A 23,723-nucleotide genomic window follows, 5' to 3' on the forward strand; every position below is an offset into this window, starting at 1 on the left:
ACAATTGATCTGTGATGTCATATCCAGCCATTGCGTGGTGCTCCGAACAGTTCCGTCTTCGGGAAGGCCTTCGGCACTTGCGCCAAGATATCCACCTGGTGATGACATGTACGGAACCATTCTCAGCTGGAGACATCACCGCGTCATGAACCAAGCTTGTATTTGCAATGCTTAGAGTATATACATTTCTGCTCAGCTGCCAACACATTACACGTGACATCATTCATGGACAGAATATCCAATCCGCACCCTAGCCGACACCACCGGCTGAGTCTTCTTCCGCGACTCTCTCTCCCTCTCTCCAACTTAATTATGCATAGAACTCCGCCACCCAGGCCTTGATCTGAGCGACCTCGTTATCCACCACCTTCTTCACCCCTGCGTTGACCACGGAGTCCGAGATGTAGAGATCCGAGCAGTGGAAGCCGCCGGGGATGATCTGGACCGGCTCGCTGGGGGTGCTGGCCAGGGGGCCGCCCGGTCGGAAGGTCGACGAGACAGTGGCGTCCCTCCAGGGATCATATTGACTGGATCCATCGTTAGTTACGTTACAACTGTGCATCTTCTAGTGCTGGACCTACCCATTCGTCCAGATCAACCGCGTGGAGTTGCCGTTCAGGAACCATCCATCGGTCCAGGCGTTGAAGGTGCTAGCGCTCTTGCCCTCGGCGCTGCCGTACGTGAAGCCGTTGACCTCGGGGAAGTACAGCGCGCATTGTCGCTGCCAGTAGTCCGCGCTCACCAGACGGGGGATCAGCGTCGTCTCGCTCGAGGGGGCCCCACTGTTTTCAGTCAGTTTACTTCGTCCTGGGGTAGCGGATTTCAACGGAGGGTGCGTACTCCTGCCACCAGAAAAAGGGCTCGTTGCAGAGGAACCATTGCCACTGGCGGTCGACGGCGTTGTCGACGGAGGTGTCCGTAAAAAGGGGGCTGGTGGTGTTGTAAGTGTCGTAGCAGGCCACGCTGTACTCGTCGGACCAGTAGCCGTACGAAGCGCAGTCTGGGGTTCTGGGGTTAGCTGCGCGCTGGTCGCGTTGGCTTGGGTAACTTACAGCCGGGGAAGATTTCGTTCTTGAACCAGTTGGCATAGCCTGTGAGAGCCTTCTCTAGGCCGACTCCCTCCGCCCCGGGGGTGACGGCGGCACCGGCCTCCACGTTCTGTTACCGGTAAGCACTCTCCTTAGACGAGGCACGATTATGCTGCAACATACCTCGACAGCATCGCAGAAAGCGAAGAAGCCCGAGTAGCCGGTCGCGAAGGTGTTGTCCTGCCAGAGGTAAGGCCCAACGGGCAGCACACTGCTATGGTCAGTACGCCGTGCACTCAAACTCGCACGCAAGGAATGACATGAACGACGTACGCTGCGAAGTCATCGAAATGCTCGAGAGCCTCGAGGCCAAACAGCTTCTTCAATTCCGTCTGCTGAGCCTTGGTGCCAGACTTGCCGATTTTATCGACATGCTCGGCCACCAGCGAGACGTCCTTGCTGCAGTTCTTGGCCATGCCGTCCTGGATGGGTCGGAAGTATTGCCACTGTTCGGTCAGCTACGGTGCATCCTAGCCACGGCGCAGGTCTACTCACGAAATCATAGATCGACTCGACCGGAGCGCTGGTCGCGTGGTACGCCCAGAAAGTCCCAGGAGCCAGATGCTCGGTCCAGGCCGTCAGGGCTCCACTGTAAGAGCCACCGACGAGCACCCACGGCTGTAGCGGATCATCAACAGGTGTCATCCAGACCATCAAGCAGCCAGGCCACTTACCACGTGGGGCGCATTGCTGCTAGTGCTGTTGCGCGCGAACCCCAGTTTCACATTTTCCGCAAAGTAGGTCAGATCGAGGACGGATTGCTCCAGGGTGAGGTACTGGAGGGTCTCGGCGGTGAGGTTGGTGTAAGGAGAGGAACCACCCCAGTAGCGGTCTATCCACGTTAGTCGGGCAGTACACGTGGTTGGACCACGGCCAACTCACGCTCGACCAGAACCACCGCACCCTGCAGCTGCTGCGCATAGACACCCGTCAGGGTGGAATTGGTCAGGTAGCCCTGATACCCGTCGGCCGAGACCTCGCCGGGGGTGAACAGGACAACCGGAGAGCCCGGGCCACCCCAGTACTGGGCGCTGTACCAGTAACGCTGGGAAAAGGTACCCTTGGACGGATCACTGTGGTCGATCAACTGCTCGAACGTGCTTTCTACCACAGACGATTCACTCGCTTGGCTTGTGGCAGCGATCGGGCGTGGAGCAAGACGGGGAGGCCGAACAGCTGCCGCGAGTGATGCCCACAGAGCCGTCACGGCCACAAGACTGACAGGGGAACAGAACCGCATGATCGCAGTGTCCGAAGTCCGGGAGCACGAGCGATTGAGGAAGGAAAAGACGCACGATCGGCCTGTGCAAAAGTCGTTGGGGGGGCTGCGAGCAATTTATGAGTGCGTCGAGGGGTCTGTTCGTCGCCCCAGCAAGAAATGAACCGGTCATGGCGCGCACAATGCAACCCTGTGCCACGCTCTGGCCGGGAAGATTGCGCACTGGGTGGTGGTATCTGCAGGTGAATTGGCGAGGGCGCCGGTTGACGGTCGATGCAGCGAGGCGGATCTCCTCGCCTTCCTCCGTCGGACAGCGTCGGGCCCGCGCCCGTGGTGGAGCCGGGTTGCACACATCGTCGAGAACCGGTGTGCCAGCTAATACCGGAAGGGGCATTAGGCTCACCTTCTAGGGGGGTAAGTCTGCAGGAACGGGCTTTGCCGGTCGCGCAACTTGCAAGGTCAGGGCGAGAAGAAAGAGGGGGTGGGTGAGCGTTAGGGCGGTGGTTCGGCACGTCTAGATAACTGGCAATCTATTTGTTTATCGGTCCAATTTGCACTCTTATCGGTCCAGCACGCAATGCAATCTGCAGGGGCGGGGTAGATTCATTCCACATCCATTTATTCTCGCAGTGGCGTTCTGTGCATGGATATTGATACTCTTGTTGCTCCTTGTTGAGGTCTGAATCTCTTCCACGCATGCCCCTAATGCTGGTGAGGTGAGGGCTGCGGCGGTCACTTGACCGGGCTCTCCCTTGCCGCTTTCTCTCAACGTGACCTGAACACAGTGCTTTAAGCCATGTCAACTCTGCTTTTTTTTTCTTGTATTCGTTATGGGAGTGAGAAGAAGTTTCGGCGGTTTTCCTATAATTGTCAACGTTCTGCACGAGAGAAGGATTGGAGGATACAGACACGGGAAGGAGCCAGAATGCCGCAGTTCGGCAGAGCTTATGTACAACATCCGTGCGGTCGACATCCAAATTCGAGGAGAATATTTCTTGCCAACTTGGCATGGCACCATGCTCGACCTGAACGATTGTATTGCTGCAATGTAGTGCCGGTTGCACACAAGTAACAAATTGTTTCGTGGTTTCCCTGGAAAACATATATATCCGAACATGAGCTGGGGAGGCCGAACCGAGTCCGGGTGCACGCCTCAGCCCCTATTCACCTGGCGAAACCGGCATTGAGTATGTGAGCTGTACTCCATGAGGCTCATGTTGAGAAAGTGCTTTCGGAGACGTCGCTGGCGCATGCTCACGTGTGCTTGCCTCTATTAAGCGGTGGTTTCAGTGTCCTTCCAGGTTGTTTGATCACTTTGTACTCATACTATGTGGGGACGGAAAGCGCCGGGCGAGAAGGCGGCGGAGTACGGCAAAATGCAGCGAGCAGCGTCACATGACAGTAAGCCACCTGACTGACTGGCTGAAAGTGGCTAGTCCCTCTCCAGACGCTGGGCGTGACCAGCTGCGCCATGATCTGATGTCAAGCCTTATCAACTATCACAAACATCGCATGGCACGGTCCCTGCTTCGACTGGTGATGAGAAACAGAACACCAATGTCATCAAGTCTTCAACCCCGATGACATGACTCCCCCGCAGGCCTGCTATACCTGCCGATATCGGCGCATTCAATGCGACCAGGCGGCCAGACCCTGCGGAAAATGCAAGAAGGCGGGGGTGGAATGCCTGGACAAGAGACCCATCCGATGGGTCAAGGGCATCTCCATCCGAGGCAAGCGAAAAGGCTTGTCTCTCAGCAACTCTGATGCAGGCCCTTCGACCGGATCGGCCATCATCCCTTTCGTCGTACGCCCCAGACCCCCTGCTTCAGCCATAGATCATGTACGCAAGATAGGTAAGATCACGGTGGATGGGTTCGCCCGCCCTCTAGGGAAACTGAGGGTCTGAAAACTAACCAGTGCGTGACCACCAGCGCCTCTCACGATGTCGTCCGAGCTCGGAGATCCTTCAATCACCTGCTTAGACTCAACTTCGAAATATTACTTAAGCTACTGTAGGTAAAATCTCCACTTCGCTTGCGTGTATTTTTCTCATTACCAACTCACAGATGAGGACTGCATATGCAGCCTCTTCATCGTCTACGATAGCAGTAGCAACCCGTTTCGAAAGCTCATGTCGCTAGCCTTGAGCGACACCACTCTGATGAAGGCTGCTCTCGCTCTGGCAGCGCGCCACAGAGCGAATCTGGGCTATTCGTTCCAACGGTACGACGAAGAAAGGCCTCCCACTGACCTCAATGTGCATCAGGATGCCCTGGGATACAAACATCGCGCAATCAAAGCAATCTCGAATGCACTAAGTGATCCTGTCTTATGTACCCAAGACAGCACCGTGGCCAGCGTGTTTTTGTTGATCTTTCTCGACCTACTGGAGTCTGGGAGCGATCGGTGGAATTTCCATCTGGGGGGTGCGAAGAAGCTGATCAGTTTCAGCCAGCATCAAGCCCACGAGCCTGGGGAGACGGTGAAGCTCATCCGAGATTTTATCAATAGCCAGATATACCTGTGAGTCACTACCGTCGACATCCTCAGTACCCACGACTGATGTTGGCAGCATTGAGACGCTTGGTGCGACCTTCGTGCGTCCCAATCTGTTACCGGACTCGAGCCCGTTAGAGCAAGCGCATGTGGTGTCCAAGGAAACGGAGGCCGTAGAACAATCGTTCCTTGGCTGCCCAGACTACCTGTTGATTGCTATTCGATGCATTTCGCTCTCTCGCGACTCAATCCACGACCCCTGCGACCAGGAGACATTGGAGTACCATCAGTACAACGTGGCATCGGTCGTCCAAATGGTGACGGAGTTTGATTGCCGGGCCTGGGCTGTTAATCTGCCGCAGTCTGATCGCACCAAAGAGAATGCGATAAATGATCTTTGCATGTTAGCTGCATCCTACAAGTTGGGGGCTCAGATCTACGGGCAGCGCGTTCTCGACACGCTATGCCACACGACCACTTCAATAACCGATCTTCTGACCCAGTTGATCCAGTCCATCGAAGCGCTCTGCGCCAGCGACAATCTCCTCAAATGCGCACTCTGGCCGATCTGTATTGCAGGCTTGGAGTGCCACCAGGCCAGGGAAAGAGATTTTTTGATTCAGTCGCTCGAGCAATTCTGGGACAAAACGAAATGCGTCAACGTGATCAACGCAGCCAAGATCTTGCAAGGACATTGGCAGCGCAGTGGCCGTCAAGCACAGAACTCCTCGCCGTGGGTCATTGACATTGGGCTGTCCGGGCGTGATTGGCTTCTGATTTAACCTGTGGCTCGTGCAGGTTAAGTTGTGGCTGGGAAGCTCAGGCTGGAATGGGGCTAACCTGTTTCGGGAGCCGTGGATGTGGCGGGGCCCGGGCGAAAGAGGCCTTTCCGCATACGGAAATTGAGGGGAGTGGGGCCTTTTGTCATCCGCCACACCATCACCATCAGATCCATATAAGATGCTTCATGTCGAGATCTTCACACGAGGAGGTCTTCGACCTGACCGACCACTTCCAGATCGCTCCCTTACATTTTCCAACATGGCTCCAGGTCAAGCTCATCCTGCGACACTGGCACTTCATGCCGACGACCCTCTGCATCTGGTGACCGACGTCGCTCCCCCGATTCATCTTTCGACCACCTTTCGCTTCCCAGACAACCCCGATGACCTGATTCCGTCTGTAGACCCTGTTGTATGTGGCTACCTGTGGCTCCTGGGGTTCATATAACGCGGCTAACTTCCCCAGGACGAGTTCACCGGCAAGAACTACGTCTATTCCCGCGAATTCGCGCCCAATGCAACCCGCTTCGAATCCATCCTGACGAGTTTGATCGGGGGACATGCCGTGAGCTACGCCACCGGCCTCGCGGCTCTCACCGCAGCGCTGACTCTGTTGAATCCTCGACAAATTGCTGTGGGACAAGGCTACCACGGCAGCCATGAAGTCATCGCCGTGATCTCCCGCCTTTCGGGGCTGCAGAAACTCGAATTAGACTGCCCTGCTGAGAGCTTGGAGAAAGGCGACGTCGTTCTTCTGGAGACGCCGATCAACCCTTTAGGCACGGCCTTTAGCATTGAAGCATATGCCAAGAAGGCGCACTCCCGCGGCGCATACCTGATTGTCGACAGCACATTTGCGCCACCCGGCTTGCAGGATCCCTTCCAGTGGGGGGCCGACCTCGTTCTGCACTCGGGATCCAAGTATTTTGGCGGACACAGTGACATGCTGTGTGGTGTGCTCGCCACCAAGAACAGCAGGTGGAAGAAGCAGCTTATCGAGGATCGGCTGGCCGTGGGCAACGTGATCGGAAACCTGGAGGCCTGGTTGGGGGTGAGGAGTCTACGGACTCTGGAGGTCCGCGTGCAGCGCGCAAGCCAGACCTGCGGCAAGCTGGTCTCCTGGCTGGATCAGGCCATGAAGTCCGCCAACCCCGCGCCCGGCAGCGAAGAGAACGTAGTGCAGTCCGTGGTGGGCACAATATACCATGCGAGCCTGCAGGACGAGCCATGGCTGCAGAAACAAATGCCTAACGGGTTCGGCCCGGTCTTCGCGGTTGTGCTCAATCAGGAGGATTTTGCGCGTAGCCTGCCCAGCAAGCTGAGCTTCTTCCAGCATGCGACCAGTCTAGGTGGTGTGGAGTCGCTGATCGAGTGGCGCGCGCTTTCTGATTCTCGCGTGGATCGGAAATTGCTGCGGATCAGTGTTGGTCTGGAGCACTGGCAGGACCTGAAGAACGATTTGCTGCAAGCTTTCAAGGTGTTGATCAATGCACAAATCTAGCTGGATAGTTCTTTTCTGGTGCTGTGGAAAAAAATTCACCATCAGTCGCGTGTTCTTTGAGTTTATAGGGTCAGGTTAGGGATTTAATCACTTTGTTCATCACTGCCTTCCCTTCTGCATTTCAAGCTCTCGTGCAAAGCGCCCGCGTATACCATTGGAACCAGGGCTCTTGGAGACATGGCTGAATCGCGAGAAATAGGTGTAACGCCTCCATTGAGTTTGAGATTTTGACGGCGGCCCTGCGGCCTTGGTGGCCAGGCTGCAAACCTCGGTAGCCTCAGCTAGATCCTCCAGGATAGCCCGACGTAGTCACAATCAAGCATCTTCCGCCTCTCTCACGAGTTCAATCACAATTGAGGGAGTTGGTGAGTGGCGCTTTCCTGCCAAGACCTTGTCCGCCTGGATGGAAGATGGGCGAGGCCGGGCCTCCAGCAGAGAATGCCACCTGTAGTGATTTCCCACTTGGTATCCATAGCGATTAACTTGACACAAACGTATTTTTCTCGACGGCTATGTGGAGTCGGCTTTTCTTGCTATACTACTAGAGAAACACAAGAATGCCATTCGCAATTCTATGCGCCGTCATCCTCGTCGTCCCCATCAATTGCGTCAACCCCATCGTATCCCTATCTCTTCACTGCCATCTGGTGTCGTTTACAAACTGCGTTCTGGAAGCCATGAAGTGCGCGCTCCGGGCTACATCGTCGTCATTCTCCTCCTCAGCATCCAGGCTCCAGATGTACTCGTAGTTTCGGGACACCAGCTGCATCAGAAAGGTCGGTCGCCACCCCTCCTCGATCACTCGGGAGTTACACGCTCTCCACAGGGCTCGAAGGTGCGTGGCAGCGTCATCGTTGGGGGATAGGCCGGTTCTATCATCGGCACGAGCAGAGTGATCCACTCGACGAGAATCTGGCCCCCCTGGGCTCCCGGCACTCCCCCATACGTCCGGAGCAGGCAGTCCAGCAGCGCCGCGGTCAGCACGTTCGGCTTCAGCGTGCGTACTGGCCACAGCCCGCGCCAGTACCCGCTGCCTCGATCCTCATGGCGCGGAGGCACGATGTTCGGATCGCTTGAAAGCATGTACGGCACCAGGGGCCCGGGTGGGCCTAGGAGCCCCGGGATCATCGCTCCGTTCACATCGGGGATGATGCGGGACTTGTTGTAGAGCAGAAGGCAGGTGTCATGCCCATTGCGCGCGGAAGTGTGCAGATGAGCGTCGAATCGCAGCCGCACGCCCGGGGTGCCGAGAAGGTAGCGACAGTCCGGTCTGGGCATGCACTGAAAGAAGCCGCCAGACCCTAGGACCTGAAAAGCCCGCCACAGATCGGCTTTGTCGACAATGAAGCAACATTCATCGTCAGGTAGGTGTGGGTGGCGGTTCAGGTCGCGGCCTCCGGCCAGTCGCACAGCCAACCGGCCCCAAAGTAGGTAAGGGATGGGGCCGGAATTGTCCAGGGTGTGAGCTGCCATCGCTGCGATGTCTGCGGCTGTTGGATTGAGGTCACGCAACGACTCCATAGTGACGACCGTGTCGATGGGGTGGAGTTGAAATATCGCTGTGGCTCTTGGAGCGGGATAATATTCGACAGTTACCTGCTCAGCGAGTCAGGAGTACCTAGCCGTGGAGGATCAGGTGAATCTTGACGGGGATTTTCAAAGGTGAAAACGACTCAGTGGTTTTGCGCCGAACCTTGAACCTGAAGGGCAAATTCATAAACGAGTTTGGCCGGGAAGAAAGTCCCTTCTTTTTGCAGGAGGCCATCCTTCCTACTAGGTAGTAGTAGGTACTGTACCTGGTAGGCACTCAGGGTCAGGGCCCGTCACACTCACCAACTGGATGAATCTCAAAGGGAATAGAGAATATACTACCAGTAGTCTCAAGCATGGCGACATCTTACACACACACTTACACACACACATACACACACACTTCCAGGATGGAAAGACAAACAGCCAATCATCAGTTTTGCCGCGGAGTCTCCAGGCTCGGATCCACTGCACCATTTCTCCAATTTCTCCAATTCGCCACTGGGCATCTCCTTATACCTACCGTTATCTCAAGGAACTTCCTGCTTCATAACACGGAATTTCAATGTCCTTCGAGGGCCAGCCTGGGCAACCACCCAGGCGAAGGGGCCGTATTGCGCATTCGTGTGACGCGTGTTTCACTCGCAAGGTATTGCACCCTTATGCAGCGCGCCGGTTCCTGAGCAGAGCTAAGGGCTAATGGCTGTCACCCAGATCAAGTGCAATGCCGCAAGCCCGCGGTGCGACTGGTGTTCCCATCAAAACCTTCCATGTACCTTCGATAGAAACAAGCAGTACGCTTAAATACCACATCTGCCCAACGACCCATCGCTTACTCAGGCACAGAAAGAATCTCACCAATCCACCGGAGCGGAACATCCACCACCCAAGCCCAAGCCCCGCGCAACCATACCAACCGTATGCGCCCACGTTCGCCCAAGCCCTGCATTTCGCCGGTCGCCATCTGGGGAATATCTGCACTTTCGATGGGGTGCCATTTTTTTCTACCAGCGGGCGCGAATGGATCGCTGCCTGCACGGGAGACCAATTCCGCTTCCATCAGCCAGCAACTGAGTCAACCCTGGCGCAGCAACCACCCACCCCGGTGGCAGGCGCAGCCGAGCTCCCTCTACCCGACCTCCAATTTCTCTGCAGCGAGCTCAGACACTACCAAGCATCCGCCTTTGCACTGTTCTTCCCGGTCATTGATGCATGCCTCTTCGAGAGCACGATCAAGGCGGCGTACAGCCGGGAATACTCGGCCGCGTCCCCCGGGGTGAACAGCGCACGCGCGTGCATCTTCGCCTTCCTCGCGTTGACCTCGCTGACGGTGCATGGGCCGAAGGGCTATCCACTCCGATACAGTGACCAATATTTCGAAGCCGCGCAACGGCTTATGCCTGCTGTCTTGGGCGAGCCTGTGTCCGTGGACGGGCTGCAGACCGTTTTGTTACTGGTACGCCTCATGTTACTACGCCCACCGAGTCCCCACGAACTAACCTCAAACAAGTGTATCTGCTGCCAAGGTCTGGCAGGGAACCTCCATCTAGTCGATCACTTCCTCTCAACCGCCGCGCGATTCATCTACTACCTGAAAGGCAACACATCCCCACACACTGCCACCGCCCCCGCATCACCGATCGACCATCACATCCGGGAGCTCTTCTGGGTCATCTACGTCTGCGACAAGGGCCTGACGATGGTGACTGGCCTCCCGCCACGCCTCGAAGACAGCCACTGCGATCTGACCCTCTCACCGAACACTCAACCACCCCAGATCCGCGGCGACCCCTGCCCCGGAAGCTACCTGCACACCTACGCCCGTCTCGCCGTCCTCCAATCCCGCATCTACCGCGACCTCTACTCCCCGTCGGCCGTCGGCCAGTCCGACGCAGACCTGCTGCGCACGATCCGCGACTGCGACCACGCCCTGGAAGCATGGAAGGCGGCCCTGCCACCCGTAAACCAGCCCTCGCTCGCAGCGGGCCGCCGCACCCCGCCGCACCGCGACATGCGGTTCTCGATCTTCCACGTGCAGTACCACCACCACTGCATGGTGCTGATCCACCAGCCGAGCAGCCGGTGTGCCGCGTGGACCCGGAACCAGGACACGCGGGGCACGAGCTCGAGCCTGGCGATCTCCGTCGCGGCCAGTCGGGCGCTGCTGGAGGAGTTCCTCGAGTCGCGGCTGGAGTTGGGGCCGGAGAATCTCCTGTATGTCTTGATTTTCCGTCCTCTGGTTGGAAGGTGTGGGTGCGACAGTGCTAATGAGTCAAAGGTTCTCGTTGTCCTATTTCATCCAGGCTGCGATCGTGCTTTTTTGCCATGTGCTCTCGCAGCCGCTGCAGGCCGATAGTCAGGCGGTCTTGGGGCTGATGGGGCGGATCGCGGAGCTGATTCACCGGTCGGGGTACCAACAGCATCCCCGCTGCTATATCATGCGGATCGAGACGGCCAGGGGTATTATTCTGGAATTGAGGCGGCTAGCGGAGTGTGCCATTGTCAAGGCGAGGGGGGAGGTGAGCACCACGTAGTCGCGGTGATTGGGTGGAGCGGAAGTTGCTTTCTATTCCTGTACATGAAGGATAGATTTCGAGATGTTTTGTATGTGTACACATTAGCTATTATTGCGAGGTGAATATATCTGTCATGGGGCGAAAGAGCCTCGCCGATGCAGTTCCCAACTTATGCATCTAAGCTCCCTGTTGGAGGACGAGTGCGCCGTCAGCAACTACTGCTCGACATTCTGGTACCCCCGTCGTCCCCACTCGCTCTGCCGCCACTGCTTCTTGTACGTATCCATTTCCGTCGACTGGACTGGGCTCCGGGGGCTTTCAGCCAGCGCCCGCTCCAGCCGCCCCTGACGCCGTTGCCGTATGCAGTAGAGCACGAACGCCGCCACGGCCGCGGCGGCGCAGTACACCCCGACATGGGCCGCTGTCGGTAGATCCGCCCACTTCTGCGCCAGAGTCTTTTTAGGGGTCTTGTTGATCTCCGCTTTCGCCGTCGAGTTCCCACTATGCTCACCCGTTAGGCTACTCCCACTCACCCAAGCAGAACAAGCAGGCACTCACCTAACCACCTTGATACTCTCGTACGACCCCGAGCGATCCGTATACTGATACTCCCTCCCGGTATGAAAGTCCTGCACGCGGATGCGCTGCAGCACCGCCATGGTGAACGGCAGATCATCCCTGTCCACCAGGCCGCCGGCCCACTCGATATTACCTAGCGACTCCGACGGAATGCCGGCAGGCCACACGCTCACCTTGACGCGACAGGGCGTCTGCGGGTAATTGCGGCCGTACAGGGTCAGCGGCTCGGAGTAGTGGACGGTGCGCACGAGGCGGCCGTCGATCCACCACTCGAGCCGCTCGCGGTCCCAGTACGAGGTGTAGTTGTGGAACTGGGAGTCGGCGTGCGCGACGGCATGGATCCCGCCGCGGTCGCTGGTGGTGGTGTTGCCCTTGCCGAAGAAGTCCGACTGCACCGCGCTGGTGTTGTAGCCCACCCACTCCCAGTCGATCTCGTCGAGGTCGTCCGACTGCAGGATCACGCTGCTGATGGCTCCGGGCCCCGCTGCCATCTTGACGTGCGCCTCCATCACCCCGAAGAAGATGTAGAAGTTCGACTGCAGCAGCGTCGAGCCGTTGACGCTGCGGTTCGAGAAGTTCGCCCCCTCCGAGGTGTACTCCGGCGTGCCGGTCGTCATGTTCCACAGGGTGCTGTCCAGCGTGCTGTTGAACCACCAGGTGTGTGCCGTGCCGAGGGCCGCGTCGGCCGGGCAGGTTTGGTTCAGCGGGTCGCAGTCGGTTTCGTCTGCCCGGGTGAGGGTGGCGAGGATGAAGAGGAGGGGAAGAAGGAGCATGGTGGCGGGTCGGAATCAAGGCCCCCTGTAGGCGCAGTGCACGTGTGTTTGGCTTTCATGTTGGTGTGAGAAAGGTGGAGGGGTCGAGGAATATAAAGCCCGGCGCAGATCCTGGTGATGAGTCTCGATGGCAAAAGGGGCGAAAAGGCGAAAAGCGACAGCCAACCGGCTGCGTAGAGTAAGACACTGGGGGAAAGGGTTCACCGGGATTCTATTTCAAGATATCCTCATCTCGGTGGTGAAGTGTGTGGACATGGAGTGCATCGCTTATGGATTGTCGCTTCGATTATTCTTCTGGTTGGGTGTTGGCCAGTGACACCTTGCATCAGAGCCGCCGCGCTGGCGTCGAGCATTGCTCCTTGTAAATCCAAATGCAGTACTCAGATAACATGGACTTCCGGTGTGATGGGAGAATTTGTATGATAGGAGGTTATGGAGTTGATCAGGAAGCAACTGTCGATCTATGGAATTCTCCGACGTCTTACCAGAATTGGCATGGTAGGGAGTGAGTAAGCGGACAAATGATTGCGCTAGCCTGGACTGGCATGGTGGGGATTGTAGATGCAAACAGGACAAACTCGCACAGCCGAGATGGCGGTGAGGGAAGGCAGGAGCGTCTCCAAGGAAATGACGGCATCGTCTCAACCCTTAGACTTTCTCCTCTCCTCTCCCAAGGTGATCACTCGTTATCACTCGATAGACTGGCCCCCACCTGCTCCACCTGTTGTCCACGGTATCAATTTCCTCTCCCTCACTTTCTCCTTCCTCGCTCCTCTCCTCCTTCTTCCCTCCACGCAATTCAATCAACAGCCTGTTTGACTGACTGATACTCCCTCTCAAGATGCGTCTCCATCTCTCCGGTCTCTCGCGACGAGCCTTGAAACCGTACGTTGCTGAATTTCTCGGCACCGCCCTCATCATCGTGATCGGTGACGGCGTCGTGGCGCAAGCCCTGCTCTCCGACTACCAGTATGGCACCTGGCTCTCCATCAACCTGGCCTGGGCGGCCGCCGTCTGTCTCTCCGGTTACATCGCCGACCCGAGTCCCGCCAGCAATCCCGCCATTTCCCTCGTCATGGCCTTTGTCCGCCCGCAGCCCGATCAGTGGAGGAAGTTGCCCGGGAAGCTGCTGGCCCAGTTCCTGGGAGGCTTCGTGGGCGCGGCCATTGTCTACATTAACTATCGGTCGGCCATCCTCGACTGGGACCCGGAATATACAATCCCGGGGGGGTCGATTTTGAGCCCGCGGGGCCACCACTCGGCCGGCATCTTCTCCACTTATCCCGCCAGCTTCTTCTCCTCCAATTGGGAGGCGGTCTTCTCGGAAGTCCTCGGATCGGCCGTGCTCATGTTCGGCTCGCTGAGCGTCTCGGACCCGGCCAACGCCCACCGCTTCCACTCCCCCCAGTTCTCCATGTTTGTGCTTCTGCTCGCCATTGGAGCCGCGTTGGGCTGGCAGACTGGCTACGTAGGTGCCCTCGCGATTTGATTTGTGTGTCGGATGCTAACCGCGATGGCGTCTCCTAGGCGATCAATCCCGCACGCGACTTTGGCCCGCGCCTCTTCTCGGCCATCCTCTACGGTCGCGAGGTCTTCACCGCCGCCAATTACTATTTTGTTGTGCCCTTGTTCGCTCCCGTCGTCGGCTGCTTCGTGGGAGCCACGGTCTACGATTCGCTGCTGTACGAGGGGGATGGATCGCGCATTGCGGACGCGCTGGACAAGGCCGAGGACGTGGATGGAGAGCTGCGCCTGCACTAGTGACCGGGATATCGATGATTCCCATGCTTTATGAGCGGACTGGAGTATCGATGATTGCCATGTTTTATCATGAATGACCACGACAATGAACCCACGGATCGTCTGGACGACCGAGGCGCGAAGACTACCTGGATGACGGGAAACGATAGACTGGATCTGGATAGACGATGGGCCATACGGAGTAGATGGTAGATGATTATCCTAGAATACGGTTATTATAGACACAAATGACACAAATGAGTCAAAACGAACCGGTTCTGCGTTGGATAGAGACCTACAACCCGCCAAGATTCGGTGATTGTCTCCGGTCGGCTTCCGCGATAAGAGCGGGATCAGGTCCCTGCGCCAGCTCTTTCGCCGGTGACTCATCTTCGACTTAGAAAAACCCTGCGTGTTGTCAACGACATTCAATTGACTCGACGATCACAACCGCAATCAATCTACCCCCGCCAACCAAACGGTAACTATTGCAGGACCGTTATCCCAACGCCGCTGATCAAGCCCTGCTAGTCCCCACTCATAGCGCGCGGCCCATGGCGTCCAACCCGTACACGCTGTACTACGCACCAGGCACGGCCAGTCTGTGCGTGCACTGGATGCTGATCGAGGCCAACCTGCCCTTCGACGCGATCCCCGTCGACTTCACCACGGGCGCCCAGCACACCGAGGCCTACCGCCGACTGAACCCGACCGGGCGCGTCCCCACCCTGATCGTGGACGGCGAGGCGCACGGCGAAAGCACGGCCCTGCTGATGCTGCTGGCGGAGCGCCATCCCGACCGCGGGCTGATGCCGGCCGTGGAGGAGGCCGCAACGCGCCCGCAGTGGCTGCAGACGATGATCTACCTGGCCAACACGGTGCTGCCCGCGATGCGCGACTGGTTCTATGCCGACACGGACGGCCCGGCCGAGGGGGCGGCCGCGGTGCGTGCCCTGGCGCGCCGACGGATCGAGGGGGCCTGGGAATCACTGGACGCGCGACTGGCCGGACCAGCGAGCCCCCGCGGATCGCCTTCGTCGCACAAACCTCCAGGTTATCTCGTCGGGGAGAGCCTGACGACGGCGGACTTCCTGGCCGTGATGCTGATGCGCTGGGCGCGCGACATGCCCCGACCGGCGACGAGTTGGCCGCATCTGGCCTCGTACGTGGATCGCCTCACGGCCTTGCCTTCCTGGAAGGAGGTCTGTCGTCGCGAGGGTTTGTCCGATTGGCCTCCGTCTAGGGATCGGTGATAGTGACGGTGACGGTGACGGTGACGGTGACGGACTGGGGATGTACCCGTAATGAGGAGCAAGTGAGCTATCCAGGTCAGGAACGCATCTATCCAGCTTAGTCGGTGTTGCTATTATACTCCGAATACCACCGTGCTTCCCATCGCCTTAAAGGGGATTGAAGTCTCTGTATACCTGTAACACGAATTATCATCCGGCTGCGTATATGTGGAGATTGATTGACATGATTGATGGATGGATGGATTGATTGTGGAGGCAGAAGTGATGGATCGAATCGCACGGGCCGGGGGTTTGAGGAAGAAGACCCAATGACTTCACCATCGGCGCCGTCACGATCCCTAGCAATCCTGGATGGACTACGGAAGTATAGTTCCAGCCGTTATAGGCCTCCAATTGCCCGATTGGGCATGATTGACAGGGCTAGTCTTAGGGAATGTCTTGACGAAACTCCTTTCATATGTGGTACGGGAGGCCCGACCGACCACTTCAGCACATCAGCCCCGATTATCAGAACTGCACTGCGCCGCCAATTTCCCCTAGCAGAGGGAATACAGGGCCCATACGGACGATCTGCCGGCTCTAGTACGGATTGGATCCCGTCGTGCAGACGGAAATTCTGGGTGTCGGGTGTCTCGACTCTGCTGTGAAACTCTGACGGGCCCTCTTCCCTTGGTTCGGCCGAAGGAACCCTCCTGCCGCATGAGGCTGTCAGTGGTGGACACATCACAAAGATGGGTCGTGCAGCATCAAGATCTCCACTTTACTCCCAGTGCTGGCTGCTGGTTGGGGTGCGCTGTGACAGGTGCCGTTCACAGGTGCATGCGTCGTCCACTCAAACGGTGACCGTTTCACCTGCTCAACCTTAAGGCTCGGTCGCAAAAATTGGGCGAGGGCCCCCGCTTCCGCCCCGTGCAGCCCGCCAGGGATCCGATGGCTCACATCAGTGGAGTCGGCTTAATCTAAGTCTTGCCTGTGGTCGCGATCCCTCTTCTAGATTTTTGACTTAGGATGCTTCCCCGTTGATCCGCGGGTTTCCCCTGCAGTGGCGGTTGGGGTTTGAGGGTATCTAAATGGCGCCATGTCCGCATTGCTGTTCCGGACAGACAGGGCTGGTACAATCTGTCTGTCTTTGCGGGATCTTGACATTAACATTGACTTCCTTGTCAATATTATTTTCTTTCCTTTGTCGAAATTCACTCAGCCAGACTGAGTCTCCCTAACCGCCATGCCTGGAGGGCTGAATCCGCCGTTGTCGGTGATCGAGTCCTGGCCAGCACCCAACACCGTCAACCCCGACTCGCATGGCCCGGCAGCCATTGTGGTCGCTGCCGTCTTCGGAGGGATCGCAATCGTCACGGTGGTGGTGCGGCTGTACGCACGGTGTCTTATTCAGCACACGGGCGGCATCGATGACATCCTGATTGCGCTGGCTCTGGTATGTGACGTCGCGACGTCCTCATTCTCGGCTCAAAGCTGACCACTACCAATTCCAGCTACCGACCCTCGGCCTCATCATCTCCGTCCCGATTGGTAAGCACCACCCTCCCATTATTTGGGGACAATCGGCTGACTGCGAATCCCACAGCCAGCGAAGTCTACGGCGAGAAACACCACACGTGGGACAACAGCGTCGCGAACCTGATCGGCGAGCGCAAGGTGGCGGCGGCGTCGGAGCTGTTCTACGTGCTGGCGTCGGGGTTGATCAAGACCTCGGTGCTGCTGTTCTACCGGCGCATGAGCCAGCGGACGGTGTCGCCGCGGTTCCGCGCGCTGATCTGGGTCAGCATCGGGTCGGTGGTGGCGTACAGCGTGGCCTTCGTGCTGGCGCTGTTCCTCTCGTGCCGGCCGCTGCGCGCCTTCTGGCGCCAGGTCGACCCGGCCTGGGCCCTGACGCACCACTACCGCTGCTACGACGAGGGCGCGCACCTGATCGCGGCGACCTCGATCAGCCTCGCGCAGGACCTGCTGGCCACGACCCTGCCGGCCGTCTTCTGCATCCGGCTGCACATGCGCCGCCGCCAGAAGGTCGCCCTCACCGCCGTCTTCTCTGTCGGGTACCTCACGGCCGTCGTCGCGGGGATTCGGATCTACTTCCTGTGGCGCATGTTCTACGCCTCGTACGACGGGTCCTGGATGGCCTGGTACTGCTGGGTGCTGGCTCTGCTGGAGGTGGCCCTGGCGGCAACCTCGGCCAGCTTGCCGGCCGTCAAGGTGTTCTTCCGCTGGTACCAGGTGCCGTCGAGCCTGGCGGGGAAGCTGCGCTCGTTGAAGCTGAGCCACAGCCATAGCCACAGTACGCGGACGCCGACGGGGCAGTCCGGTTCGCACGGGGGGCATAATCGGGAGCGGACGCGTGGTCGGCAGTCCGGCGATACGGACCAGTATCTGGTGACCATGGAGACTGCCTCTGGGGATGAGCATCCCAGAATGATAGAGTTGGAGGCGTTATCGTCGCCGTCCGGGGAGGGAGAGGAGCGAGAGCGGGAGTTGGGCAAGGGGGCGGCGGAGAAGAGCTGCCCGTGCGGCGGTAGAGACGACATTGTTTGATTGGATTTGTATATACTAGCAATAAAACAGTTTGTGAGCGATGAAGCGTGCAGTATTGGTACTTAAGAGGAATACCAACGATCAACGACAAGTAAGGCTAGGCCCAACCGCGCGAGGGCGTTACTTTTCCCGCGGCGCGGGCCTCGGCAGTGGGGATCGCAACGAGATCCTGTTGGTGATTCAGCATGCGATCGCGCATTCAACCGCCTAAACGGGTTAACTTACCCGGTCGGCACCGCATTCTGTGGGCACGGATGGCCGTGCAAATGGCGACATTGGCTGGCCGGAGTGCATGTCCCCGCACGAGGAGATGGGCGAATGCTGCTGCAGGCATTTTCTGCATCTTCTGAGGGGAAGCTGGGCTATATAACCGCTGTCAATAGTCTGGCGCGCTCGTCGGCAATGTTGTTTCCTCTCATTTCCCATCTCTGACTTACCTCTGTTTCTCTCATCCCCTCACACACAACACTCCATCCACCACCACCACCTCACGAACAAAATGGCCATTTTACTCCACCCCCTCCTCGCCAAACCCATTCAAAAGGGCAACCCCAACTTCTCCGGCGGAACCCTCAAATGCCACTGCACCAGCAACCCGGTCACCGTCACCGTGACCAGCAACGTCGCCCACAACCACGCGTGCGGCTGCTCCAAATGCTGGAAACCGGGCGGCGCCCTGTTCTCGGTCGTGGGTGTCGTGCCCCGGGAGAAGGTGTCGGTGTCCTCGCACGCCGAGAAACTGGCCATCGTGGACGAGGCCGCCGTCATCCAGCGCCACGCCTGCACGGCCTGCGGGGTGCACATGTTCGGGCGCATCGAGAAGGACCACCCCTTCAAGGGGCTGGACTTTGTGCATGTGGAGCTGTCGGACGAGAAGGGGTGGCAGGAGGTGCAGTTTGCTGGGTTCGTGTCGAGTATCATCGAGCAGGGGTTTCCGCCCCAGAAAATGGAGGACGTGAGGGGCCGGTTGCGCGCGTTGGGGCTGGAGACGTTTGATGTGCTGGCGCCTGCGTTGATGGATGCTATTGCGGCGTGGACGGCGGAGAGGGAGGGGAAGTTGAGGGCTTCGCTTTAGAATCACTCTGGGGTGTCCGCGGGTGGATCGCTGGTTTCTGGGAAATGAATTTTGTGACAGTGTTAGCGAGGGACTTTGAGAACTGTGTTAGATTTCAATAGCAATGCTAGCGCCCGGCTGACAGCATGGCGATGAGGAATTTGCGATGGGTTTGCTGTTGTGAACTAGCCATCTTTTGTGGTAAACTTGCGCTTTAGATGTCAGGACGTGACGGTTGAAAGTCGATGGTGGTTGGTTTGGGATATGACGACAGGAATTGAGATTCTTACCCTCATGGATGCTGTTTATGGATCAGTGGACGTAGAGTTGGAGGGCTAACTGTTTTTGTAGATGAGGAGTTTGGGTACCTTGGGGGTAACTGGTGAGGAGGCAGCAGGCACTACTTGGTCCCACGCCGGTAGATTCGCATAAGGAATGGCGCCCAAATTTGTCAGCACGTATGAGAGGTCTTGGCATCTGCCGGACAGTCGGGACAGTAAATTGGTAAGCGGCATCTCACACCCGGAAGGTGACCAGACGTGACTGTTTTGTACTGAAAACTCATGACAACGCACAAATACGGTCATTCATGATAGACCTGCTGGCTCTTTCCTGTTCCAGAGACTACAACCGGATTCTGAGTGACTTGGCAGACGTTGTTGCTGACCAATTCAAGAGCAAACCTGGGCTGAGCAAGTACCCTCCCCCAGCGGGAACTTATAAATGAGGACCTGGTTTGGTAGATCGGGGAAGATTAATAGCACGTAAGACAACCTTCCTTGAATGACCTTCCTTGAAGTGACAGTCCAATTTTCAATCAGTTTCGATAACTCTGGCCCAGCATGGCCGAAAAATCCAAAATCGCCCTCGTACTAGTCGACCCCTACAACGACTTCCTGCACCCTGACGGCAAGCTCACCCCGTTGCTGAAAGACCTCGAGGAGAAAGAAACCATCAAACACATCGAGGAAGCCGTGGCTGCCGCCCGCCTGCATCGCATCCCAGTCTACTACGGACTACACCAGCACTGGACCCCATCTGCCTTCCAGGAATGGCGGCACATGACACCCAACAACGTCAAGCAGGAGAAGATCAAGTTCTTCGAAGCAGGCACGTTTGGTGCCGAGATCTACCAAGGCTTGGAACCAGATGCCAGCAATGGGGATGTGGTCGTGAGTCGACACTGGAATAGCGAGTGAGATTTCTCGCCTTGACATGATAGAGCTGCGCTGTTGCTAATGTGCATCTACCGGGAAGCTCCTTCCAGAACACCGACCTGGACTTCCAGCTGCGCCAGCGCGAGATAGTGAATCTGGTGCTGGCCGGGCTGACGGCCAATACATGTCTGGAAGCTACTGCGCGGCATGCTTTTGAGCTGTAAGTCTCTGGGGTATATGAGACAAGGAACTTGGTAGACGCTGATGATATTGTTTTACTACACAGAGGCTACAATGTGACTCTTCTGTAAGTTACTTGGTCCTCCGAGATTGCACACACTGATAGGAATGCTTTCGTAGCAAGGATGCCACGGCCGGGTGGTCTAAGGAGCTGACGGACGCGGCGACCGAGTTGGTCTGGCCGTTGTTTGCGCAGGTGAAGTCTGTGGAAGGATGGGTGGAATCTTTGAAGGCAGAGGAAAAGACTTAATGTTGTTTGACATTACAATCAATCTAGCTGATGCTATACCAGAGTAGTTAATTTGGACTGAATAATGTAGATTATTGTTTCGTTGCTATGTCAAATTTGTCATCATTCCCAATTGCAAAGCGTTCACTGCGTGTCACGATCACGTGCGGAGAGACTGTCTGCCCATTCTTCTGACTAATCTACTCCCGCCTCGGCTTGTTGACGGAAACAGCTGAGAAACGTGCGAACATCTTCAATCCATCGCCCCTCAACCCACAACCACATACACCGATGGCCGTACGGAAGACACGTTCAAAACGCCCTACGCGTGGCTCAGATAACCGACGAGTTGGTGTCCGTACCGCCCACGCAGAGGCAATGTCGGAGTCGCCGGTCGCTCATCCCGAAACCCCATCACGGATCTCGTGGGCGGACACCCTCGCCGCCTTAGAGCGAGAACCCATGGCATCGCAGATCCAGCGGCATAAACAGTGGAAACGTACGTGTTCCTTCCCTGCCTCCTGCATCGACTGCCTTACATTCTTACCATGCCGAGCTTAGGAGATGGCTCGATCCACGAAACATACTGTCGGGTTTGCTTCCGCGAGGAGAACCTGGAGCCATGTGTGACCTGTCGACTGGCATTTCACGCCCACTGTCTGCCGACCGGGTGGATGCGAGATACCGACCACCACATGTTCTGCTCTGCCTGTGTCCGGCGCGAGTGGCATATCTCTCCTCCGACACTGACACCTCCTACCTCCCCACGACCGGCGGGGGTAGAGACATCAGGTGCAGCTCCCGCCGCCTCTCCCGCCCTCCATCCGAGCACACTGTCCTCTACTCCTTTGCCTCATGGCAGTCTATCTCATACCAAGCCGCTCATTTTCTCCCCGCTCCCCGGACACAGCCTCTTACACGAACCCAATCCAGCCAACGACAGCACTATCTTCGCCCCGCACCCCGACCCATCCCCCCCGCCAGCCCGCCGCAACCGCAAGTCCCGGTACACGAACCTCCCCGCCGATGTCGACGCCTCGCTGAACGTCCTCTACCGCGAACTAGAGTCGAACGCGTCGCTGCGGCTCGAGAACGAGGACCTGCGCGAGGAGAACCTGCGGTGCCAGCAGATCATCAAGATTCGGGATATGAGCCTGACGGCGCTGCGGCGCGAGGTGGAGTATCGGCGGTCGTCGGAGCAGGAGATGGAGACGCTGCGCGCGACGGCGGCGCAGCTGGAGAGCGCGAGGAAGGAAGTGCAGGAACTGCGGGCGCGGAATGAAGCGTTGGAGGCGGAGCTGGAGCGGTCGAGGCAGGAGGCGGTTGAGGCGAAGGAGATGGTGAGTGATTGGAAGGCGAAGTTATCTACGCTATTAGGGAGCTGAACGCATACGGAAACTCGGATGTCTTTGTTGTCGGGCGTCTGAACTTGTAATCATAGACATGATTTGGTTTATTGGCAATTCTAGCTGTCGTCGACTTACTTCCGCTGCCCTCTAAGTCTACCTAGTATCCTCTACCGCACCCGGTGAATACGGCGTCTTCTCACCTCGCCAACTCTATAAACCCTGTCAATTGTCATATATTGAAACCCAAGTACCTCCAAACCAGTCAAGCTTTCGCCCCCCACTCCCAACCAACCTTGGCCACTCTCGCAGCCAACGCAGCCCCCGCACCGAGTACAACACACACCCCCGCAAAGATCTGCGCCCCGATATAGCTGCCCCCAACGCGCGAGATCAACGCCCCCTCCAGCACCGGCCCTGTCAACGTCGCAAAGCCCACAATACTCAGGATCATCCCAATCCTGGTCCCCGTCCGCTTGATATCCGGGGTCATCGTCGTGGCAGTCGCGGGGAAGAGCGACTGCGCTGCGCCGCCCACCAGCCCATAGACAACCGCAAACACATACAGCCCGGCAACGGTGTCGACCGCCATCCAACATAGAATCACGATTGCGGAGGCAAAGCTGAGCGGGACCAAGACATTAAGTTTCCCAAGCCGGTCCCCGACAAGACTAGGTCCGACACGTCCGACAATGCCCACGCCGTTCAACACCAGAATTAAATCCTGCGTGTCCGTCACCCCGAGGCGGTCGCGCGCGAAGGTCCCGAGGTAGAAGAAGGCGAAGTAGAGGCCCCAGAAGTTGAGGAACATGCTGGCTGTGAAGAAGAGGAAGGGCCGCTCGGTGAACGCGCCCCATTCGATCAGAGGACCTGTTCGTCGGGGCGGAAGACGGGGCTGGAAGAGCACCACCCCGGGCATCTGCGTCACCAGCATCAGCAGCCCCGCGGCGCGGATCGTCCACCCGAACCCGATCTGCTGCGTGTACAGCAGCTGGTTCACCAGCACGGGGTAGATCAAGCCGCCTGTCGCGGCCCCGGCCGCGGCTACTCCCACCGCGAAGGCGCGTCTTTCGACAAAGTAGGAGGCCATGATCGAGAGTCCCGGGCTGAAGGTCAGGCCGTTGCCCAGACCCATGCAGACGGCCTGCGTCAGGAAGATCTGCCAGTAGGTCTTGGCGAGGGAGAGCAGGAAGACGCCGAGCAGCTGGAGGAAGACCCCCAGCGCGAAGACGAGACGGAAGTAGCCTGCGTCGGTGGCGCGGCCGACCACCGCCCCGGCGAAGAAGAGAAGGGAGACCTGCACGCTGCCGATCCAGGAGATGGTCGAGGCGGACTGGGGCAGGGTTGCGGTGTACAGCTGCTCGAAGACGGAGAAGCTGTTGCTTACGCCCCAGGAGTTGAAGAAGACGAAGTGCATGCAGAGGACTTGCGTCCATGCCTGGAGGCCCCCGTCGGGCGGGGGTGGTAGCGGTGCGCTGCCTTCTGGATTGGGGCCGGGGCCTAGGCTTGGGGGACGAGCGAGGGCTCGAAGTGGCTTGTCCGTCCAGTTCATTCTGAATCAACCTGAAGATTAGATGACTACCCCAAAGAATGATAGTTCACTGCCTATCGCAGGTAAAAATGGTTTGTGGAGATTGGTTAATGGTGAAGACACCCCCATATACCACCCA

General features: G+C 57.7%; 13 protein-coding genes across 13 annotated transcripts; 9 read left to right on the forward strand and 4 right to left on the reverse strand.

Moving 5' to 3' along the window:
• Positions 1-291: 291 nt before the first annotated feature.
• Positions 292-2,328, reverse strand: BO95DRAFT_473169 (putative serine peptidase; the record flags this gene model as incomplete). The annotated part of the gene is made up of 9 exons (XM_025589707.1): positions 292-527; positions 582-800; positions 841-1,000; positions 1,053-1,158; positions 1,212-1,299; positions 1,362-1,534; positions 1,584-1,706; positions 1,763-1,920; positions 1,971-2,328. 9 exons carry the CDS (start codon positions 2,326-2,328, stop codon positions 311-313), a joined length of 1,602 nt encoding a protein of 533 aa, XP_025442668.1. The 3' UTR covers positions 292-310.
• Positions 2,329-3,892: 1,564 nt separating this feature from the next.
• On the forward strand, positions 3,893-5,588 carry BO95DRAFT_463198 (Zn(II)2Cys6 transcription factor; the record flags this gene model as incomplete). Its single annotated transcript, XM_025588971.1, has 4 exons — positions 3,893-4,163; positions 4,242-4,322; positions 4,377-4,833; positions 4,883-5,588. 4 exons carry the CDS (start codon positions 3,893-3,895, stop codon positions 5,586-5,588), a joined length of 1,515 nt encoding a protein of 504 aa, XP_025442669.1.
• Positions 5,589-5,847: 259 nt separating this feature from the next.
• On the forward strand, positions 5,848-7,089 carry BO95DRAFT_431407 (putative transsulfuration enzyme family protein; the record flags this gene model as incomplete). The annotated part of the gene is made up of 2 exons (XM_025585006.1): positions 5,848-6,000; positions 6,055-7,089. The coding sequence occupies 2 exons, from the start codon at positions 5,848-5,850 to the stop codon at positions 7,087-7,089; spliced, it is 1,188 nt and encodes a 395-aa protein (XP_025442670.1).
• Positions 7,090-7,723: 634 nt separating this feature from the next.
• Positions 7,724-8,977, reverse strand: BO95DRAFT_495484 (uncharacterized protein; the record flags this gene model as incomplete). Its single annotated transcript, XM_025590821.1, has 4 exons — positions 7,724-8,093; positions 8,117-8,685; positions 8,783-8,859; positions 8,923-8,977. The coding sequence occupies 4 exons, from the start codon at positions 8,975-8,977 to the stop codon at positions 7,724-7,726; spliced, it is 1,071 nt and encodes a 356-aa protein (XP_025442671.1).
• A 180-nt stretch (positions 8,978-9,157) lies between these two features.
• On the forward strand, positions 9,158-11,634 carry BO95DRAFT_412559 (uncharacterized protein). Its single transcript, XM_025584246.1, has 5 exons — positions 9,158-9,268; positions 9,334-9,413; positions 9,466-10,075; positions 10,130-10,833; positions 10,898-11,634. Exons 1-5 carry the CDS (start codon positions 9,185-9,187, stop codon positions 11,151-11,153), a joined length of 1,734 nt encoding a protein of 577 aa, XP_025442672.1. The 5' UTR covers positions 9,158-9,184; the 3' UTR covers positions 11,154-11,634.
• On the reverse strand, positions 11,135-12,904 carry BO95DRAFT_412562 (glycoside hydrolase family 16 protein). Its single transcript, XM_025584247.1, has 2 exons — positions 11,694-12,904; positions 11,135-11,636 (listed from the first exon to the last, which is right to left on the reverse strand). The coding sequence occupies exons 1-2, from the start codon at positions 12,485-12,487 to the stop codon at positions 11,351-11,353; spliced, it is 1,080 nt and encodes a 359-aa protein (XP_025442673.1). The 5' UTR covers positions 12,488-12,904; the 3' UTR covers positions 11,135-11,350.
• Positions 12,905-13,142: 238 nt separating this feature from the next.
• Positions 13,143-14,503, forward strand: BO95DRAFT_412563 (MIP aquaporin). Its single transcript, XM_025584248.1, has 2 exons — positions 13,143-13,955; positions 14,015-14,503. Exons 1-2 carry the CDS (start codon positions 13,329-13,331, stop codon positions 14,246-14,248), a joined length of 861 nt encoding a protein of 286 aa, XP_025442674.1. The 5' UTR covers positions 13,143-13,328; the 3' UTR covers positions 14,249-14,503.
• Positions 14,504-14,581: 78 nt separating this feature from the next.
• On the forward strand, positions 14,582-15,631 carry BO95DRAFT_442308 (glutathione S-transferase family protein). Its single transcript, XM_025586390.1, has one exon. The coding sequence runs from the start codon at positions 14,782-14,784 to the stop codon at positions 15,478-15,480; it is 699 nt and encodes a 232-aa protein (XP_025442675.1). The 5' UTR covers positions 14,582-14,781; the 3' UTR covers positions 15,481-15,631.
• A 668-nt stretch (positions 15,632-16,299) lies between these two features.
• Positions 16,300-18,027, forward strand: BO95DRAFT_495485 (uncharacterized protein; the record flags this gene model as incomplete). Its single annotated transcript, XM_025590822.1, has 3 exons — positions 16,300-16,915; positions 16,974-17,010; positions 17,066-18,027. The coding sequence occupies exons 1-3, from the start codon at positions 16,706-16,708 to the stop codon at positions 18,025-18,027; spliced, it is 1,209 nt and encodes a 402-aa protein (XP_025442676.1). The 5' UTR covers positions 16,300-16,705.
• Positions 18,028-18,381: 354 nt separating this feature from the next.
• BO95DRAFT_442309 (S-(hydroxymethyl)glutathione synthase) lies at positions 18,382-19,333 on the forward strand. The gene has a single exon (XM_025586391.1). The coding sequence runs from the start codon at positions 18,527-18,529 to the stop codon at positions 19,100-19,102; it is 576 nt and encodes a 191-aa protein (XP_025442677.1). The 5' UTR covers positions 18,382-18,526; the 3' UTR covers positions 19,103-19,333.
• Positions 19,334-19,923: 590 nt separating this feature from the next.
• Positions 19,924-20,789, forward strand: BO95DRAFT_452775 (cysteine hydrolase family protein; the record flags this gene model as incomplete). Its single annotated transcript, XM_025588175.1, has 5 exons — positions 19,924-20,276; positions 20,339-20,458; positions 20,525-20,545; positions 20,599-20,664; positions 20,771-20,789. 5 exons carry the CDS (start codon positions 19,924-19,926, stop codon positions 20,787-20,789), a joined length of 579 nt encoding a protein of 192 aa, XP_025442678.1.
• Positions 20,790-20,948: 159 nt separating this feature from the next.
• BO95DRAFT_412573 (uncharacterized protein) lies at positions 20,949-22,187 on the forward strand. The gene is made up of 2 exons (XM_025584249.1): positions 20,949-21,206; positions 21,269-22,187. The coding sequence occupies exons 1-2, from the start codon at positions 20,999-21,001 to the stop codon at positions 22,090-22,092; spliced, it is 1,032 nt and encodes a 343-aa protein (XP_025442679.1). The 5' UTR covers positions 20,949-20,998; the 3' UTR covers positions 22,093-22,187.
• A 131-nt stretch (positions 22,188-22,318) lies between these two features.
• On the reverse strand, positions 22,319-23,605 carry BO95DRAFT_495489 (monocarboxylate permease; the record flags this gene model as incomplete). The annotated part of the gene is made up of 1 exon (XM_025590823.1): positions 22,319-23,605. One exon carries the CDS (start codon positions 23,603-23,605, stop codon positions 22,319-22,321), a length of 1,287 nt encoding a protein of 428 aa, XP_025442680.1.
• Positions 23,606-23,723: the final 118 nt, after the last annotated feature.

The sequence above is a fragment of the Aspergillus brunneoviolaceus genome (assembly GCF_003184695.1).
Source record: "Aspergillus brunneoviolaceus CBS 621.78 unplaced genomic scaffold BO95scaffold_30, whole genome shotgun sequence".
In the NCBI taxonomy this organism is placed as follows: Eukaryota; Fungi; Ascomycota; class Eurotiomycetes; order Eurotiales; family Aspergillaceae; genus Aspergillus; species Aspergillus brunneoviolaceus.